At 47.6% G+C, this 20386-nt stretch overlaps 1 protein-coding gene across 1 annotated transcript in view; it reads right to left on the bottom strand.

Moving 5' to 3' along the window:
* Window positions 1–3737: 3737 nt before the first annotated feature.
* The window catches only part of LOC141162620 (transmembrane protease serine 9-like), a 231740-nt gene continuing 215091 nt past the window's right edge, over window positions 3738–20386 (bottom strand). The window contains exons 6-9 of the mRNA XM_073648895.1: window positions 8715–8904; window positions 8162–8439; window positions 6079–6242; window positions 3738–4196 (exon numbers count right to left, since the gene is read on the bottom strand). Of these exons, the coding sequence (XP_073504996.1) occupies window positions 3918–4196; window positions 6079–6242; window positions 8162–8439; window positions 8715–8904 (911 nt within the window). The 3' untranslated portion in view covers window positions 3738–3917. The remainder of the gene's footprint in view (window positions 4197–6078; window positions 6243–8161; window positions 8440–8714; window positions 8905–20386) is intronic.

Here is a 20386-nt window from a genome sequence, read left to right on the forward strand (position 1 = left end):
ACCACCACCGGCACAAGCTGCCGGGGCAGTAGTACCACCAATCACATGCCCCCACCTGTCACTACCTATTTCTCACTCCATTATTCCTAAGGTCTAGCATCTATTGGTATCTAGATAATTTTCATTAAACAACTACACAACGTGTCCTAGCCTGTTACCTGTTTGTCTCTATGTCCGTACCTTCCCTTTTCCTGCAGTGTCTGAACCTTCACCTAACTCCAAGTCGTTGTCTCTGTACTTCTGTTTGTGAGTTTAGTGTCCACTCGCTACTTCATTATAAGTACCTTGTGTGTGAATCGCCCCCTGGGCCGTGGGGTACTCAGGGCCGGGCCTCTGGATGCAGATGGGGAGTAGTAGTGCCGACCCGGTCCCGTGCTCAGGGTGTCAGACTTAAAGGGGAACCGTCTTTTGATATATGTATGGGAAGTTCCGACTACGCCACCCGTGGATTGCAGTAAGGGATAACCGCCACTGCAGTGCAGACCGCTGGGGCAGATGTAAGTGTGCAGCACTGAGTAGTATAACTCCCCACGGGAGGAATGTAGCCCCAGGGCAGTGTTAGTGGATGATGGAGGGGATGATTCCGATCGCAATAGTCAGGAAACGGAGGCCTCTTGAACAGTTCAGGGTCTTTATTGGAACAGGTGAGACGACCCAAAAACAGTCCCGGCTAGGAGGGGCCTGGATGTCTGGGAACAAGTGGGAAGCCCTCCTGGTCAGGGTGAGGGTGAAGGCCTACCTTGCTCTCTGCGCTCTTTCTGGCTATTTCCCTCCTCGTGGTGTAACAGCCCACATTCCTGAGCTCGCCGTGTCTTCTTGCCCGTATGGCTTGCAACTTGGGTCCCTTTCTACTCTTGGCCTGGTGCGGCATTGCTGGTCCCTTCTGCTGTGGCGGAACCTCCGGGCTTCTTAGGCCAAGGGACATACAATCCCCTGCGGGCTGGTTATTTGCTGTAGGACTTGGAATCCTAACAGCCTCGGAACCTCCGGGCTTCTTAGGCCAAGGGACATACAATCCCCTGCGGGCTGGTTATTTGCTGTAGGACTTGGAATCCTAACAGCCTCGGACACCAGAGTCCGGTAGATCAGTTTCTCTCTCAGCCAGGACAGGCTCACCTCGCCTTCCGTCCCTGGCTCGTGGCTCCTCTACTGCCACACGACCTCCTCAGCTACAGCTGAACTGACTCTCCCTTCTCTGGGACGCCTCTCACTTCAGAGACAGGTCGTCCAGTTCTCTTTAACCAAGCCCCCAGTTCCAGCTTTTATAGGGGCAGCCTGCTCCCCCTACTGGCCTGGGACAGGAGGTGCTGCATGCTAATGGTCCCTAACCAGGGAGCCTCCCCCTTGCTCTCAGACACAGCTTTATTAAACATTTGTGGCATCCAGGCCAGGGTGACACATGTGTATCTGCTCTGCTTGTCCACTGCACCTGCGGGTTTTGCTCTGCTCTGCTTGTCTACCGCACCTGCGGTTTTGCTCTGCTCTGCTTGTCTACCGCACATGCGGGTTTTGCTCTGCTCTGTTTGTCTACTGCATATGCAGGTTTTGCTCTGCTCTGCTTGTCTACCGCACCTACGGGTTTTGCTCTGCTCTGCTTGTCTACCGCACCTGCCGGTTTTGCTCTGCTCTGCTTGTCTTCCGCACCTTCGGGTTTTGCTCTGCTCTGCTTGTCTACCGCACCTACGGGTTTTGCTCTGCTCTGCTTGTCTACCGCAGCTGTGGGTTTTGCTCTGCTCTGCTTGTCCACTGCACCTGCGGTTTTGCTCTGCTCTGCTTGTCCACCACACCTGCGGGTTTTGCTCTGCTCTGCTTGTCTACCGCTCCTGCGGGTTTTGCTCTGCTCTGCTTGTCTACTGCACCTGCGGCTCTATTCCTGTATCCCAATCTGTACTGGTCCCTATCCAGCCTGCGTTCCTGTCTGCCAGTACCCACCTGTCTGCATACCAGCCATGCCTGCCAGTACCCGCCTGTCTGCATACCAGCCGTACCTGCCAGTACCCACCTGTCTGCATACTAGCCGTGCGTGCCAGTACACACATGTCTGCATACCAGCCATGCCTGCCCATTCCTGCATTCCCCGGTGTGGGTCAACAGCTGTGACCGGGGTCTGACTTTGAGTGGCACCTGGTCCCTCTGCTCGGTTCCTCCCTGGTTCACAGAGTCAACTGAGCCGCCGTGCGACCTTGGTCGGACCAAGTTGATACTTAGTCACGCCCCTCCAGGCACTCCTCGGTTCATGGTCCAGTGGGATCACTAACCATGTTTATGCCAGTCAGTCCGGGCATGTGCGTAACAGGAGCCAAAGGCACAGGTCTCTTGAGGGACGCCTCCTTGGAGCACTCCTTGAAACATGATGTCGATCTGAGTTGCCAGAGACACCAGGTCATCCAGTGTGGTAGGTATATCACGACTGGCCAGCTTGTCTTAAATTCTCCCAGAAAGTCCTCCTAGAAGGCCTAGCGCCTCTTTGTAGCAGGCCAGCTCAGAGGACAGAATTCAGATAGCGTACTGGCCCATGGTGAGGTTTCGCTGGCGCAATCTGAGGAGGAAGGATGCTGAGGAGGAAATGTGGCCTGGCACATTGAATACCTTGCGGGAGGTCTCAAGAAACAACTGGAGACTAGAAACGAGAGGATCCCATCTCTCCCATAGGGGATTTAGCCATGCCAGAGCTTCGCCAGTAAGGTGGGACATGATGGTAGACAGGCAGGTGCTGGTTGATGCAGGCAGGTACAGGCGGGTCCAGCTGGTATACAGGTGGGCAAAGGCAGGTTCAGGCAGGAACAGCTGGTATACAGGTGGGCACAGACTGGTACATGCAGTTCCAGCTGGTATACAGGTAGGGGCGTCTGGTATACAGGTAGACGTGGGCAGGTATGGCTGGTATACAGGTGGGTACAGGCAGGTATGAGTATGGATGGCTGGTAAACAAGTGGGCACAGGCAGGTACAGCTGGAAGGCACAAGCAAGGACAGGTAGGAACGAGACAAGACCAAGCGAGTACGGGTAGGTACAGGCAGAATGCAGGGAGCAGACTAACAACATTGCTGAGGCACCTCCCATCAGGTGGAGGTTCCTTAAATAATAAGTGTTTCCCAGCCATTGGCTGAGGACATTTTAGGATGGCGAGCACTGACTCTTTAAGAGGGAGGAAGCGCCTTAAGTACAGTGCCCTGAGATCTGCAAGCAGTGCGCAGAACCTGGGCAGCAGAAGAAATAGGAGGAGCGAGACTGAGGCTGCGGTGGTGAATGAGTCAGCGTCTCTGCCGGGGGAGGGAGAATGCAGAGACGCTGGTGCTGCAAGTGCATATCTAGCATTTCTTGTTACACCGTTCCTGATAGGGGTTGTTGGCATTGAAAACATTGTTAAAAGGTAATTATAGTTATAGTGTTGTAGAGAATGAATTGTAAAAGAATAAGCTACAATGACAATGGACAGTGGAGCAAAGGTTGTTATAAAAACTCCACCAAATATAAAAGCCGAGCGTGAAAAGCAAAAGTATCAAGCAGTTTTTTAATTCAGGAAGCAGATAGGATAGATAGTCACAGATTCCATAAGTCTGGGCAGCGTTCCCATTGATTTCCATTGGCTCCATCGTGAAGGTGAGATGGACGTCTGATTAGCAGGATGTAATGGCGGCAGATATCCAGCCTGAGGACACACTACAGCCGCTGCTGGTGATGCTGCCCAGTCTGCAGGTTGTTATAAAAACTCCACCAAATATAAAAGCCGAGCGTGAAAAGCAAAAGTATCAAACAGTTTATTAATTCAGGGAGCAGACAGGATGGATAGTCACAGATTCCATGAGTCTGACAGTGACGGCGCTCACAGATGACTGAAGGGACTGATTACTATTTATGGTGAATATTAAATCACGGGACAGAAGTTCTGCACTGAGAAAGATGATGGACATGAGTTACATGTAATGGATTATTAATGCCGCCAGACACAGCAATGCCCACATGGGATCCGGGATGCTGAGGGTCCCTGAACTTTTCACAGGCGGCATCGGGATGTTTGTCAGTTTGGCAAATGTCATATCCGGGATGTAACGCTCTATCCATGACTGGTAGGAGGTCACCAGGGTGAACACCGCTGGAAGGTTTGGAAGAGCACAACCCACTGACCAGCTCACAATGCCAACCTGGTACCAGGCTCCACTGACTTTACACACAAGAGGTCCTCCAGAGTCTCCCTGTGAGATGAGAAATCAATAATCAGTTTATTACAATAGCGTAAGCTCTACATCCGGTATTATACTCCAGAGCTGCACTCACTATTCTGCTGGTGTAGTCACTGTGTACATACATTACATTACTTGTCATAGAAATATTGAAAATCTCTTTCTCCCTGTGATCTCTCCCTATCTCTTTTCCTCCAACCACTCTTCCCTCCTCCCCTATCTACCATTTGTCAGAGTAGAAGAGCTGGCAATTTAAGGAGATGTCTCCATGCAAATCGCAGCACACACAGGAAAGGTGGCAAACTCAATTGTCCAGGCAATTAACATAAGAATGTAGTTCCTAGTAGCACAGGCCTGTAATAAATATACACCTGGGTGAGGAGGATGCAGCTCCTACACGTCAAAGGAGTCCTACCTCACACCAAGACATCTCCATTTGCATATGAGTTCAATCGCAGTCTCGCTGGCACAGACACAAAATATGGAATATCGGAATTTCTATACTTCTGATAATAATGGGACACATATTTTTAGTAGCAGGGTCATGTAAGGAACAATATGCATATTTTTTCGGGTCTGTACGCCATTTCAGTGAGCTATAATGCAAAAGTACAACAATAACAGACTGCAGCTATGCCATGTGTAGTCTCTAAAGAAAGGTAAATTCGTAATAACAAATATGGTATCACTTGTGAGCTTCTGCGATCAACCAGCGAGGAGTTATTCCAGAAGTTAGAGTTTTTAATAAAAATATGAATGGTGGTGCCCCGCCCACGTGAGGTCATCGCAGAGGAGTGTGTGGGCAGGGGGCATAAAAGACCCAGCTTTTGGATTAAATATAAAATTTAATAGCTCTGTTCCTTGTGCTCTGTAATCGTTCCTTCCCCAAATCCATATATGCTGCCAGAAAGCAGGCATCCGATCAGGCCTGTATTATATTTTAAAACTGATCAGTGGTGGCAGCGAATAATTGTAATTGGGTTATTGTGAAGCTGGCAGTGATCGTACAGGTGCATATACACATATTCCATGCGTTGGAATCTGGAGGTGTGTAAGCCAAACGCTTACTGCTCATCGATAGCTAAGTAGTGAGTAATCGGGATCGTGCGTGTGCATAATCCCTTACAATCCTGACAAAGTGATGGCAGCAGTGGCATAATGTATGATCCCCCGGTGTCATTCCTGACAATTTGGTGACAGCGGTGGGATATTGTGTGGCCCCCCCGGTGTCGTTCCTGCCATTACTGATCCTGAGTTACATCCTGTATTATACTCCAGAGCTGCACTCGCTATTCTGCTGGTGGAGTCACTGTGTACATACATTACATTACTGATCCTGTACTGATCCTAAGTTACATCCTGTATTATACTCCAGAGCTGCACTCACTATTCTGCTGGTGTAGTCACCGTTTACATACATTACATTACTGATCCTGAGTTACATCCTGTATTATACTCCAGAGCTGCACTCACTATTCTGCTGGTGGAGTCACTGTGTACATACATTACATTACTGATCCTGAGTTACCTCCTGTATTATACTCCAGAGCTGCACTCACTATTCTGCTGGTGCAGTCACTGTGTACATACATTACATTACTGATCCTGAGTTACATCCTGTATTATACCCCAGAGCTGCACTCACTATTCTGCTGGTGCAGTCACTGTGTACATACATTACATTACTGATCCTGAGTTACATCCTGTATTATACTCCAGAGCTGCACTCACTATTCTGCTGGTGCAATCACTGTGTACATACATTACATTCCTGATCCTGTATTATCCTCCAGAGCTGCGCTCACTATTCTTTCATAGCATAACATTATGTATTTGTACTCTGTATATAGAGGTTGTTTAGAGTAACACACTGAATGAAGTATAAATGTCTTACTTTGCAGGGACTTTTCTGTCCTTCTTTATATCCGGCACATATCATGTCATCCAGGATCTGGGCAGTTCCAGGCGCGTTACCATCACGAAACATCTTGTGACATCGTTCTCGATCTATCAGTTGAACATTCACCTTCTGTAGGTTCTGAGGATTGGGCAGGGCCTCTGGAGATGATACATGTACTGGTTACTGCTATTGGTAGTTTTCTTCCATATCAGTCACTTGGGACTTTTCTGTTTTCAGCTTCTATAGGGCAGACATTGCCTCTACAGGTACATGATGTAGGCACAGACAGTGCTGCTTAGCCTGACTCTTACTAAGAATGCTGCAAGTGTCCCCCCCCCCTGCCCTTCCCTGAAGATAGGCAGTAGCATTTCTACTTTAAGCTATCAGTGTTTTCTGGTAAATAATGTAGGCACAGATAGTACTGCCTTTCTTTTTTTCCCTAAATATAATGAAGGTACATATTACACTACCTCTCTCTTCCTGTAAATGATGTAGGCACAGGCAGTACTGCCTCCCCCTCTCTTCCTATAAATTATACAGGTACAGTATTACCCCTATTATATAGAATGTACTGTCTCTTTGTCTCTTCATAGAAATCATGTAAGTACCTGCTGCCACCATTTTACTTGTTTTTAGGGTCAAAAAGGGTTTTGAAAGCAAATCTATATAGGTATATACATACATAGTCATCTTGCTGCTCATCTGTCCTGGCGCCATTTCGGTCACCCTGGTTCTCCGCTACCTTGCTTGCTCTCTCCATCTCCAGTCTTCTCTTCTGTCTTCCGTCTTCTTCACTCTTTGGTGTCTCTGATGTCGACTAGACGATGTCATGACATCATGGGGTGATATAAATCTTGGTGTGACGCCTAGTGAGTACCGGATGCACCAAAGAGAGAGGAAGTCTGAAAACGGAAGAGAAGATCAGAGCCAGAGAGCGGACCCTCTATTCTACATGCTCCGGGGTCTGGAGAGACATCATTTCAAGATAAATGGCTCTTTTTCCAACAATTTGATTCATATTCAATAAATTCAACTTGTATCGTGGTTTCTGACAGTATCTGAGTAAATATTGGAAGTCAGATTTCATCAGCTATGCTCATCTATAGTAGGCACAGATATTACTGCTTTCCTGTCTCCTTTTCTCGATAAAAAAGGAAAGAAACATACTGCCTCCAACTCACTGCTTGGCACCAATAATAAGGAACCTGCACCTATCTCCATCTCTCTGTTTTTCTTTCCCATGTAGTGATTAAGGACCAGATAGTGCTGCCTCCTTGTTTCTACCTATAAATTATATGGTACATAAAGTTTTGTTCCCTTGGCTTACCTTCTAAAAAACATCGATCGTACAGTGCTATCTCCTTATTTCTTCATATAAATGATGTGGTTTAAACAGTTTTGTCCTCCTCTCTTTCCTTTAAACAAAAATTGAGCAGATAGTGCTACATCCTTGTTTTTACCTTAAAATGATGTGGTACAGACAGTTTAGTCCCCTTGGCTTACCTTCTTAAAAAACATGGAGCAGACAGCACTGTCTCCTTGTTTCTTCATATAAATGATGTGGTATAATGGTATAAACAGTTTTGTCTTCCTCTCTTTCCTTTAAACAAATTTTGAGCAGATAGTGCTGCATCCTTGTTTCTATCTTAAAATTATGTGGTACAGACAGTTTTGTCCTCCTGGTTTTCTCTGTATATGATTATGGACCAGATGATCTCCTTGTTTCTACCTCTAAATGATGTGGTACACACAGTTTTTGTCCTTCTGTCTGAAACACCAGATAGTGCTGCCTCCTTGTATCTCCCTATAAGTTACATTGAAACAAACATTTCTCTCCTTCCTCCTTGTAGGTAATGTAGGGAGATGTTATTCTTTATGTGATGGGGATTGCAAACTGGGGTTTATCAGCAGATCACAAAAATGTATTGGATTTATGCGGAGCGATATTGGCGTTCTTAACGAGAATTCATAGAGAGTGAAGACGGAACAATTCCTGCAATGAAACGTTACTGCTCACCAGCCGATGTATTGGAAGTTGTAGTAAAATCTAAAAACTTGAATTTTTAGTGTTTCTCACCTTCTGATGTGATTCGCCCCCAGCCGGTTACCCAGCATTCCATGCCAGATGGGAAGGTGACGGATGAAGCTGGCAGACAGATGGGCATGATGTACTTGGTGTAGGTGACAGGAGTGTCAAGCCTTAGCAGTGCAATGTCTCCCCTGCCAACCACTTCTCCCGTGTACCAGTGGGGAATGATCATTTCCGTCACTCTGGCCGTACGTTCATGTAAGTTGCTCCAAGATCCAATCTTGACTATTCCCATTCGCAAAGTATAAACGCCAACATCGGGATTCCTGAGGAGGTTGGAAATTGAAATTGAGCTGCAATTTTGATTATCTAGAAGTGACGGATGAAATATTAAATCGCCTATCATCATATCGGAACCTCTGGTCTTCAGTTGTAGAGATGGTCCCAATCTGGACAATCCCAATCTACGTGGCCTCGCATGTTAATATGGACACTGTCCGCACCTCCATGTGAATTACACCAGAAAGGAACTGCAAGAACTGCTCCGAATCTGAAATACTTCTGCGTTCCTCAATTTTAGTGTGAAATGAAGGTCACTAACCCATATACACAATGTGCGGCCGTCATAACCCACTCGGGAGCGATCAGAGATCCGCCACATACATGGCTGTAATACCGGTACAGACTGACTTGCCACGGCCATTCCCCTTCCAAAGCATTTACACCACCGACTATCCGCTGAGAAACTTGAGGGGAGCCACATACCGCCCTGGGGGAGGAGGTGGATGCAACTGGAAAAAGCAAAATTGGAGAATTTACCATAACAAAATATTAGAGATAAGTGAGGAAAGGGAACCAAGGAAAGGCGCTTCCACCACAAAGAATAAAAGTGAAGGGGGCACCGGGCCGGTCGCTGTGGGCCAGAACGGAGTTCTCTTTGCCATGAAACCCCTCTTCTAAACAGAAGTCAGATTTGAGTGTGTTGTGGAGTTTGTTTTTTACTCACTTGTCATTCGGGAGTCCTTGCTACCTCCCCGTCCATGGGCTACAGACTAAACAGGAGACCTTGGCTCCAATTTAACAGTTTCAGCTTTACTGTGCAATTCAGTTACACAAGGCTGCCACGTACAGATTAAGACAGAGTCCGTTTTTGGTGATGCTCCCTTTGTCAAGGTTACTATCAGTCCTTGCCTCCGTTCTGTCCGACCTGCCCCCGCCTCAACATCTTCTGTTGGTCCCAGGAGCTTCCAACCTGGAATAACAGTTTCCCTGAGGCCCACCATTTATCCCTTTCGCTGTGACCCGGCTGACATCTTCCTCACAGGGGAGACAGAGATATGACACTCAATACCTCTTCTGGGCCCTAGGCCCAAGACTGTCTCGGCGTCCACACAAAGCTTCAAATGTGTCCTCATACTGTTTAGGAGACTTGTACTGGCAGAACCCTTTCGCCTCTGGTGCATCCGCTTTCTTAGCCTTCCTCTGAACTCCACTCACACCTCACTCTGAACTTGACTAGACTCCTCTGTCCACTCTTCTTCACTGACTCAAACTAGGAAGTGCTTTCTCCTAAGATCTGATCTAACCCTTCCCAACTAAAGGGCTAATCCCAATGTATTAACCATATACGAACCTCAGTGATGCAAACTGTATCCCTATGCATTGTATGGCTCCTCTAGTGGACAAACCTTCCCTATTCCTAGGGATGGCCTTAAGGTAGAACTTCTTAAGAAAAGGATAAAAGGCAACAATTTGTTATCAGACAAATAAACAACATAAATTAACACATCACACTACATGTTAACATGTTAACCCTCTTGCTGCCATGACGTCTTCTGTCACCCTCCTACAAAGGTATCCCAGAAATTATGGATAACAGACCAATTTGCTCAATCGACATATGGCTTAAGAAAAAACAATGATTAAAAAATACATAAAACACAACGGTGTGATGAAGAAATCAATTCGAGGTGAATAAACTTCATCTCAAAGTGATTCTCTTTGGGCAAATACAACAAAATGGCGGCACCCATTTAGAGCCGGAAAGTGGGTCAAAAAATCCTTGGTCCTCCCTGTACCTACCCTGACTCGGCCAAGTCTCTAATTGGCTCCTTTATCTTCTATTTTCATCCTCCCATCTTCTGTCTTTCTTCCAGCAGTGTTTTCTGTTCATTATGTCCCACTGCCATAAGGGGCACGCCGCACATTCAGAGCATGCGTCACACCGTACGTGAGACATTGGGCCGTCATGACGTGGGGCGTAGTGAACAGAAGACCCCGGCTGGAAAGAACGCAGAAAATGGAAGAGTGAACATAGAAGATACAAGCATTGATCAGAAGATCGGCGGTGGTATGGGTAGGGCTGAGGAGAAGTGATTATAAGATTTTTGTTACACCTTCAATTTGTATTGAATGAATTTAATGAAAAATCCATGTTCCTCTCCAATGAATTCATAGAATCATAGAATGTTAGAGTTGGAAGGGACCTCCAGGGTCCTCGTGTCCAACCTCCCGGCTCAATGCAGGATTCACGAAACCATCTCAGACAGATGTCTGTCCAGCCTCTGAAGACGTCCATTGAAGGGGAACTCACCACCTCTCGTGGCAGCCTGTTCCACTCATTGATCACCTCACTGTCAAAAAGTGTCTTCTAATATCTAATCTGTGTCTTCTCTCCATTCAGTTTCATCCCATTGCTTCTCGCGTTTCCATGTGTAAATGAGAATAAAGCTGATCCCTCTACACTGTGACAGCCCTTCAGATATTTGTAGACAGCTATTAAGTCTCCTCTCAGTCATCTCTTTTGCACTTAAACATTCCCAGATCCCTTAACCGTTCCTCGTAGGACATAGTTTGCAGTCCGATCACCATCCTGGTTGCTCTTCTCTGAACTTGCCCCAGTTTTTCAGCGTCTTTTTTACAATGTGGTGCCCAGAACCGGACACAGTATTCCAGATGAGGTCTGACCAAGGAGGGGGATAATGACTTCACGTGATCTAGACTGTATGCTTCTCTTAATACATCCCAGAACTGTGTTTGCCTTTTTTGCTGCTGCATCACACTGTTGACTCATGTTCAGTCTGTGATCTATTAGTATAATTGAGTGACTTTGTCTAAACTGAATTTCGGGAGATTCTAAATATTCTAATAACATTGAGCTACATACAGTAAAAGTAAATCAGTGCTAAGTCCAGGTTCACACTGGGCAGTTATAGTGCATTTGTTTAGCAAAAGGAGAAGATATATAAAAAATAAAGACTGAAACTTCTCCTTTTTTGTATTTATTCCTGGTTTTGTGTTATATGGTCACTAGTGGGTTAAGGACAAATGTGTATATTTTATTTACAAGTTATTATTTTTCCATAATAAAAATCCAATTTAAATATATATATATATATATATATATATATATATATATATATATATATATATATATATATACCACCATTCAAAAGTTTGGGGTCACCCAGACAATTTTGTGTTTTCCATGATACTTTTATTTATCAAATGAGTTGCAAAATGAATAGAAAATATCGTCCAGACATTGACGAGGTCAGAAATAATGATTTTTATTAGAGAGAATGATTTTCTCCTTCACACTTTGCTCCTTTGCAGCAATTCCAGCATTGCAGACCTTTGGCATTCTAGCTGTTAATTTGCTGATTTTGTCTTGAGACATTTCCCCCCATGCTTTCTGAAACCCCTCCACAAGTTGGATTGGCTTGATGGGCACATAAGGTCAAGCTGCTCCCACAACAGCTCAATGGGGTTGAGATCTGGTGACGGCGCTGGCCCCTCCATTACAGATAGAATACCAGCTGCCTGCTTCTTCCCTAAATACTTCATGCATAATTTGGAGGTGTGCTTTGGGTCATTGTCCTGTTGTAGGATGAAATTGGCTCCAATCAAGCGCTGTCCACAGGGTATGGCATGGCGTTGCAAAATGAAGTGATAGCCTTCCTTATTCAAAATCCCATTTATCTTGTACACATCTGCCACTTTACCAGCACCAAAGCAACTCCAGACCATCACATTACCTCCACCATGCTTGACAGATGGCATCAGGCACTCTTCCAGCATCTTTTCAGTTGTTCTGCGTCTCACAAATGTTCTTCTGTGTGATCCAAACACCTCAAACTTTGATTCTTCTGTACATAAAACTTTTTTCCAATCTTCCTCTGTCCAATGTCTGTGTTCTTTTGCCCATATTAATCTTTTCCTTTTATTAGCCAGTCTCAGATATGGCTTTTTCTTTGCCACTTTGCCCTGAAGGCCAGCATCCCGGAGTCGCCTCTTCACTGTGGACATTGACACTGGCGTTTTGCGTGTACTATTTAATGAAGCTGCCAGTTGAGGAGCTGTGAGGAGTCGATTTCTCAAACTAGAGACTCTAATGTACTTGTCTTGTTGCTCAGTTGAGCAGCGCGGCTCCCACTTCTCTTTCTACTCTGGTTAGAGCCTGTTTGTGCTCTCCTTCTACTCTGGTTAGAGTCTGTTTGTGCTCTCCTCTGAAGGGAGTAGTACACACCGTTGGAGGAAATCTTCAGTTTCTTGGCAATATCTCACATGGAATATCCTTCATGTCTAAGAACAAGAATAGACTGTCGAGTTTCCCATGAAAGTTCTCGTTTTCTGGCCATTTTGAGAGTTTCATAGAACAAACAAATGCAATGCTCCAGATTCTCAACTAGCTCAAAGGAAGGTCAATTTTATAGCTTCTCAAATCAGCCAAACCGTTTTCAGCTGGGCGAACATACTTGTGCAAGGGTTTTCTAGGGTTTTCTAAACATCCATTAGCTTCTTACACAGTTAGCAAACACAATGTACCATTAAAACACTAGAGTGGGGGTTGTTGGAAATGGGCCTCTATACACCTATGTAGATATTGCAATAAAAACAAGACGTTTGCAGCTAGAATAGTCATTTACCACATTAACAATGTATAGAGTGGATTTCTGATTCATTTAAAGTTAGCTTCATTGAAAAAAAATGTGCTTTTCTTTCAAAAATAATGACATTTCTAAATGACCCCAAACTTTTGAACGATAGTATATATATATATATATATATATATATATATATATATATAGTACAGACCAAAAGTTTGGACACACCTTCTCATTTAAAGATTTTTCTGTATTTTTATGACTATGAAAATTGTACATTCACACTGAAGGCATCAAAACTATAAATTTACACATGTGGAATTATATACTTAACAAAAAAGTGTGAAACAACTGAAGATATGTCTTATATTCTAGGTTCTTCACAGTAGCCACCTTTTGCTTTGATGACTGCTTTGCACACTCTTGGCATTCTCTTGTTCAGCTTCAAGAGGTAGTCACCGGAAATGGTTTTCACTTCACAGGTGTGCCCTGTCAGGTTTAATAAGTGGGATTTCTTGCCTTATAAATGGGTTGGGACCATCAGTTGTGTTGTGCAGAAGTCTAGTGGATACACAGCTGATAGTCCTACTGAATAGATTGTTAGAATTTGTATTATGGCAAGAAAAAAGCAGCTAAGTAAAGAAAAACGAGTGGCCATCATTACTTTAAGAAATGAAGGTCAGTCAGTCCGAAAAATTGGGCAAACTTTGAAAGTGTCCCCAAGTGCAGTTGCAAAAACCATCAAGCGCTACAAAGAAACTGGCTCACATGAGGACCGCCCCAGGAAAGGAAGACCAAGAGTCACCTCTGCTTCTGAGGATAACTTTATCCGAGTCACCAGCCTCAGAAATCGCAGGTTAACAGCAGCTCAGATTAGAGACCAGGTCAATGCCACACAGAGTTCTAGCAGCAGACACATCTCTACAACAACTGTTAAGAGGAGACTTTGTGCAGCAGGCCTTCATGGTAAAATAGCTGCTAGGAAACCACTGCTAAGGACAGGCAACAAGCAGAAGAGACTTGTTTGGGCTAAAGAACACAAGGAATGGACATTAGACTAGTGGAAATCTGTGCTTTGGTCTGATGAGTCCAAATTTGAGATCTTTAGTTCCAACCACCGTGTCTTTGTGCGACGCAGAAAAGGTGAACGGATGGACTCTACATGCCTGGTTCCCACCGTGAAGCATGGAGGAGGAGGTGTGATGGTGTGGGGGTGCTTTGTTGGTGACACTGTTGGGGATTTATTCAAAATTGAAGGCATACTGAACCAGCATGGCTACCACAGCATCTTGCAGTGGCATGCTATTCCATCCGGTTTGCGTTTAGTTGGACTATCTTTTATTTTTCAACAGGACAATGACCCCAAACACCTCCAGGCTGTGTAAGGGCTATTTGACCAAGAAGGAGAGTGATGGGGTGCTACACCAGATGACCTGGCCTCCACAGTCACAAGACCTGTGCAGCATCGGCGTCTCTGCCCCCTGCCAGGCAGAGACGCCGTCCCACTCACCTCCTCGCTCCCCGCGCTCCCCGCTCTGCGTTCTCCAGCGCTCCTCTTCCTGCTGCTGCCGGCGCGCGCAGCTTCCCAGGCACTGTGCTTAGGGTGCACGCACGCTCCCTCCCTCTTAAAGGCGGCCGTGCGCTGTCCTAAGGAGTCCCTGGCCAATAGTCCTCCCATATACAGTATAAGGCACCGCCTCCAAAATGGAGGTGCCCGAGCAACAGTTGTCGCACAGTATACTTACCTTTGCTTCAGCCCTCAGGTCCCACTGCTAGCCTGACTAGTCCTGCTCGCCTGCCTGTTACCTGCCTGTTACCTGCCGTGCCTGCCAGCCCGCTTACCTGGAAGCACCTGTGTGGCGCCCCTGAGGGTTCGGTCGCCACAAGGGGGAATACTGCAGCCTGTCAGCAGGTGTAGTGTCTCCTCACCCAGGTAAGGAAGGTGCACTGGTCTGGACCCTGAATCACCATTCAACACTACACACTCCTGACCTATGGGAGGCAAGTATGTACCATAGTGCTGCCTCAGCAGGATCACAAGTGAGTGGAACCAAAAGTTAGGGGAACCATGTAGTGGGTGAAGGGTAGAACACAGTTTTAGTTTGCACACATAGTTTCATATATAATAGCCAGCCATCTTAAGCACAAAGTTCTTTGATTGTGGTCTTTGCAGCTGGCAGTGGCCTTGTGTAGGAGCCTGCAGTGTGCTGACGATGCACGGTCCTCGTGCTCTGACCTTGACACGAAGAGCGGGTATGAGTTAACAGTGTCTCTACCCCGGTCAAGTTCCCTTGCTTAAGAAGGTCGGGAGCTATAGTGAAACAGCTCCACAAGCAAAAGGATCCCAGGGAGCACGGACGGAGCGGCGTACGCCACCTGTACTCTCCATTCTGGCCCTGCCAGAGGGACTCCTGCTGCAAGAGGGGTACCGGCCCCCGACATCTGACTTTGCCACTACACGTCTCTGTCAGAGAAGCCCGGTAGGCTACAGTGGATCTCGTCGGGTGACAGGTGGAACGGAATTGCCGCCTTACCCTATATCTGTGCATAGTCCAGAGGGAGACCCAGCCTTTGCACGCACACGGACAGGAGAGGTTCAAAGGGGGACAGTTAGGAACACTCGGAGGGTCCTGATCGAGGAACTTGAATACCTTGGGTGCGCTGAGCCCTCATCCCTGGTGTCCGCAGTGATCCGTGAGATGCTGGGAGAAGCCTTGCCGCTGCTTAAAAGAACTGTGAGTAAAAGACCTGGAAGACTATCCCTATGGCCTCTGGTTCCTTCATTTCTGCACTGCACCACACAGCACCTGAGCGACCCAGGACTACTCTCCCCATCCTCCTGTCACATCTGCCCTGAGGCCCTGCTCCGCCTGTGGGGAGTTATAACATCGCCTGCTGCCACTACATCCAGCCTCAGAGGACTGCTAGCAGCGCTGGTGGCGCATCACCAGACACCACAGGTGGCGTAGTCGATAAATACCACTCAACCCTGAAAGCCCATTACTTTTTCATGTGACGGCCCTGGGCACGGAACGGGTCCAGGCCACGACTGCCTCCCCAGCATCTAACCCAGCTCCGAGTACCCCATTTCCCAGGGAAGGCTGTGAGCGTCACAACTTGGCGTAGTCGGCAGGATCGCGTGCCCGCAGCAAAGGAAGGAGCTGCCCATTGCTACCGGGTACTGCGCGCCTTTTTCCACAGACTGTCGTTTTTCACTTAAAATGGCGCCAGCCCAAGAAGAACGGACGCCATAATATGCAGAAAGGACAGCGTCTCAGCACCTCCCATCGTGGGCCTGGCTCCCCAATGGCGCCAAAAGTGCAGACCACCCCTTCCATTAGAGACTGTCCGCGGGGTAGTGTCCGTCACCCCGGAGGGGACGACCGAAGGAGTGCCTGTCAGCCTGCCGCCCTGGAGCCGCCCCAAAAAGAGGTGGAGACGAAGGAAACAACAAGGTGCGGCCATAACAGTCCGAGACTTACCGCACCCAGCAGCAGTAATGGATGCCGCCGAGGAGAGTTCTTCCGAGTCCTCCAACGTTGGCCCACGAGCTGCTACCTCCCTCGGTATGGAGGGAATTCACCTGATCCCGGAGGAGGCCGAGTTCCTCCGCGGTGAAACGAAGGACCTGATACGGAGGGTCGAAGAGGCCGCAGCCCAGGCGGAGGAAGCCCAGGAGGCACCGTGCAGCCCCGGAACGGGTAAGGAGAAAACCCCTATCCCGGGTGCGGGACGCAATGTGGCCCTCCTGGATCTCATGCCGGCACCCCCATCCTCGGGCGCTACCCTGGGAGCAGTTGTTCGCCCCGGATCCTGAGGCCCAAGCCGCCGCAGCCTCCGGAAGCCTGCTATGCCTTCCGACTCCCAGTTCAGAGGATCCCACGTTTCTTGGGCTGACCATCTGCCCCAACCCGGACTAGTCCGCACAAGGATGAGGACTTCCAGCAACCCCTGCTGTCGCCGCTACCTGCGCCTCCAGTCGCTTGCCCGGCGGCGGAAGAGATGGCCTGGGACAACCAGGGGGGGGCGGGAATCCGTTTTATAGCCCAACGTCTGACCTCAGAGGTAAAAACCTGTCTGGAGAGGCACTCCTGGAGGTCCAGCTCGGGATCTTCATGCCCTGCAGCCACCCCAGGGCCTACGTTGAGGGTTTGGACGGGTCCCTCATGCTGCTGGACTCGCCCCTTTGGCAAAGTTTTCTAGTTATATAATGTTTTATATATTGTACTATTTAAAAGTTTGCAACGTTACAAGAAAATGAGCCTCCCATAATGGGAAGAATGTTTTAATGTTGTTATATAAATGCATAAAAAGTCTGTACCATGCTTTGCTCTCTTTGCAGCCCGCGGACGTGCTGTGTTTTACCAGGGGGGAATGTGACGCCCCTGAGGGTTCAGTCGCCACAAGGGGCGATACTGCAGCCTGTCAGCAGGTGTAGTGTCTCCTCACCCAGGTAAGGAAGGTGCACTGGTCAGGACCCTGAATCTACATTCAACACTACACACTCCTGACCTATGGGAGGCAAGTATGCACCACACACACAGGAGAGGTTCAAAGGGGACTGTTAGGAACACTCGGAGGGTCCTGATCGAAGTACCTGAATACCTTGGGTGTGCTGAGCCCTCATCCCTGGTGGCCGCAGTGATCCGTGAGGAGCAGGGAGAAGCCTTGCTAATGCTGTAAAAAGAACTGTGAGTAAAAGACCTGGAAGACTATCCCTAAGGCCTCTGGCTCCTTCATTTCTGCACTGCACAACACAGCACCTGAGTGACCCAGGACTACTCTCCCCATCCTCCTGTCACATCTGCCCTGAGGCCCTGCTCTGCCTGTGGGGAGTTATAACATCGCCTGCTGCCACTACATCCAGCCTCAGAGGACTGCTAGCAGCGCTGGTGGCGCATCACCAGACACTACAGGTGGCGTAGTCGATAAATACCACTCAACCCTGAAAGCCCATTACTTTTTAATGTGACGGCCCTGGGCACGGAACGGGTCCAGGCCACGACTGCCTCCCCAACATCTGACCCGGCTCCAAGTACCCCATTTCCCAGGGAAGGCTGTGAGCGTCACACCTGCCTGTTACCTGCCATGCCTGCCCGCCTGCTTACCTGGAGCCACTTGCCTGTTACCTGCCGTACCTGCCAGCCCGCTTACCTGGAAGCACCTGTCTGTCACCTGCCCGTTACCTGTCGAGCCTACACTGAGGCTCCTGCCGTCACTTGCCGTGACCACCTGCCAGCCTACCTAGAGACTCCTGCCGTCACTTGCCGTGACCACCTGCCAGCCTACCTAGAGACTTCTGCCGCCAATTGCCGTGACCACCCGACAGCCTACCTAGAGACTCCTGCCGTCACTTGCCGTGACCACCTGCCAGCCTACCTAGAGACTTCTGCTGTCACTTGCCGTGACCGCCCGACAGCCTACCTAGAAACTCCTGCCAGCACTTACCGTGACTACCTGCCTGCTGTGCCCTTCTGCTATACCGGTCAGTCCCTGTCTTCTGTACCGTGGGAGTCACCTGCTCCCTTACAAGGTCGTCCCCAGAGTAGCACCTGGTCCCTCTGCTCGGACCCTCCCTGGTCACGGAGTCGATTGAGCCGCCGTACGACCTTGGTCACTCCAAGTGGATACCTAATTACGCCCCTCTGAGTCCCTCCTTGCACCGCAGCAAAGAGGTTCTACCTCCCGGACCCGTAACAACCTGAACCCAATCGAGATGGTTTGGGGTGAGCTGGACCACAGAGTGAAGGCAAAAGGGCCAACAAGTGCTAAGCATCTCTGGGAACTCCTTCAAGATTGTTGGAAGACCATTTCCGGTGACTACCTCTTGAAGCTCATCAAGAGAATGCCAAGAGTGTGCAAAGCAGTCATCAAAGCAAAAGGTGGCTACTTTGAGGAACCTAGAATATAAGACATATTTTCAGTTGTTTCACACTTTTTTGTTAAGTATATAATTCCACATGTGGTAATTCATAGTTTTGATGCCTTCAGTGAGAATGTACAATTTTCATAGTCATGAAAATACAGAAAAATCTTTAAATGAGAAGGTGTGTCCAAACTTTTGGTCTGTACTGTATATATATGTTTTTTGTGTTGTCAGAGCTGCAAATGTTTTTATTTTTTCTGTGACGGAGAAGTGTGAGGTCTGGTAGTTTTGTTGGTAGAAGTTTTGTTGTCATGTGACTTTTTAGCTACTTTTTGAGGAAAGGTGATAGTAGTTCGTCTTTATTTTTGCTTTAATGAATTAATTTTATATTTGTATCGGTTGCGTTAAGTGACGCTCTAGTTTTGTAGTACGGGTTGGATGCTACGGCTGAGGCAATATCAAATGTATAGATTTGGGCGGCGGTAACGCTGTAGGCAGAATATTCAAATGAAGACTCGACGCGCTCGGCGGGGACTGGATGATCTTCTCTCCTCGCGCCGATGTCGTCCTTCTTCTGGAGAAGTCCTGTTTGTACCGCACATGGCAGCTCTTTAGCGCATGCGCACAACAAATTTTGGGAAAAAAAAAAAAAAATCACAGATGGCAAAGAAAATCACCAGATTTTTATGGACTGTCCGTAAATTTACGAAGAGTTGGAAACCCAGGGTGTAATGCACTGCAATACTTATGTATTGCAGTGCATTATAACTGTCAGTTTTACACTAGCAGGTCATGTTGCTTGTAGGGCCTAAAAGTCTTCCATAGACTGTAAGCCGTTATTAGGTTTTCAGTTGCGATTGCAATCATTGGCATCCTGCGATCGCATCGTCAGTGAGCCAATGGGGATAAAGAGGAAAGCTCATCCTACTCTGAACCATCTAGATGCTGTGGCCACTATGGATTGGGGCACATAGAAAGTTGAATAGTCAGTATGAACAGTGGTAGCGTTAACCACACCCAGTGTAGCAGTGTATTGGTCGTAGAAGACAGATTAGCTCCCCTGCCGATGGTGAGGACTCCGCTCCTGATCTCGCTCCTCACAAGTGCTGTCAGTGTACCGCAATTTCCATCACCAAACTTGGCGCAGTGCTGTAATTATAGGGTTGAACCTGAAGATTAGAGCTCCATACTGAGTATTTCCCTGCACTGATCCCTGTGTATTAACAAGTTGGTCTTCAGTCACTGTCTTCAGTCACAAGTTGGTCTTCAGTCACTGTCTTCAGTCACAAGTTGGTCTTCAGTCACTGTCTTCAGTCACAAGTTGGTCTTCAGTCACTGTCTTCAGTCACAAGTTGGTCTTCAGTGGAGTTTTCTGTGGCTTTCTAATGGGCGACAACTCCATGTATGAACTTGCACAGACTGTTATAGGCGCTATGGAGGCTCGAGCACCCAATATGGGGCTGACGTAAGATCATTTTATGCCAGATATTATGAAAAAAACAAACTAAAACCAGAACTAAA

The sequence above is a fragment of the Phyllobates terribilis genome, unplaced genomic scaffold (assembly GCF_046119375.1).
Source record: "Phyllobates terribilis strain yellow unplaced genomic scaffold, ASM4611937v1 Scaffold_9__5_contigs__length_417890890, whole genome shotgun sequence".
Lineage (NCBI taxonomy): Eukaryota > Metazoa > Chordata > Amphibia > Anura > Dendrobatidae > Phyllobates > Phyllobates terribilis.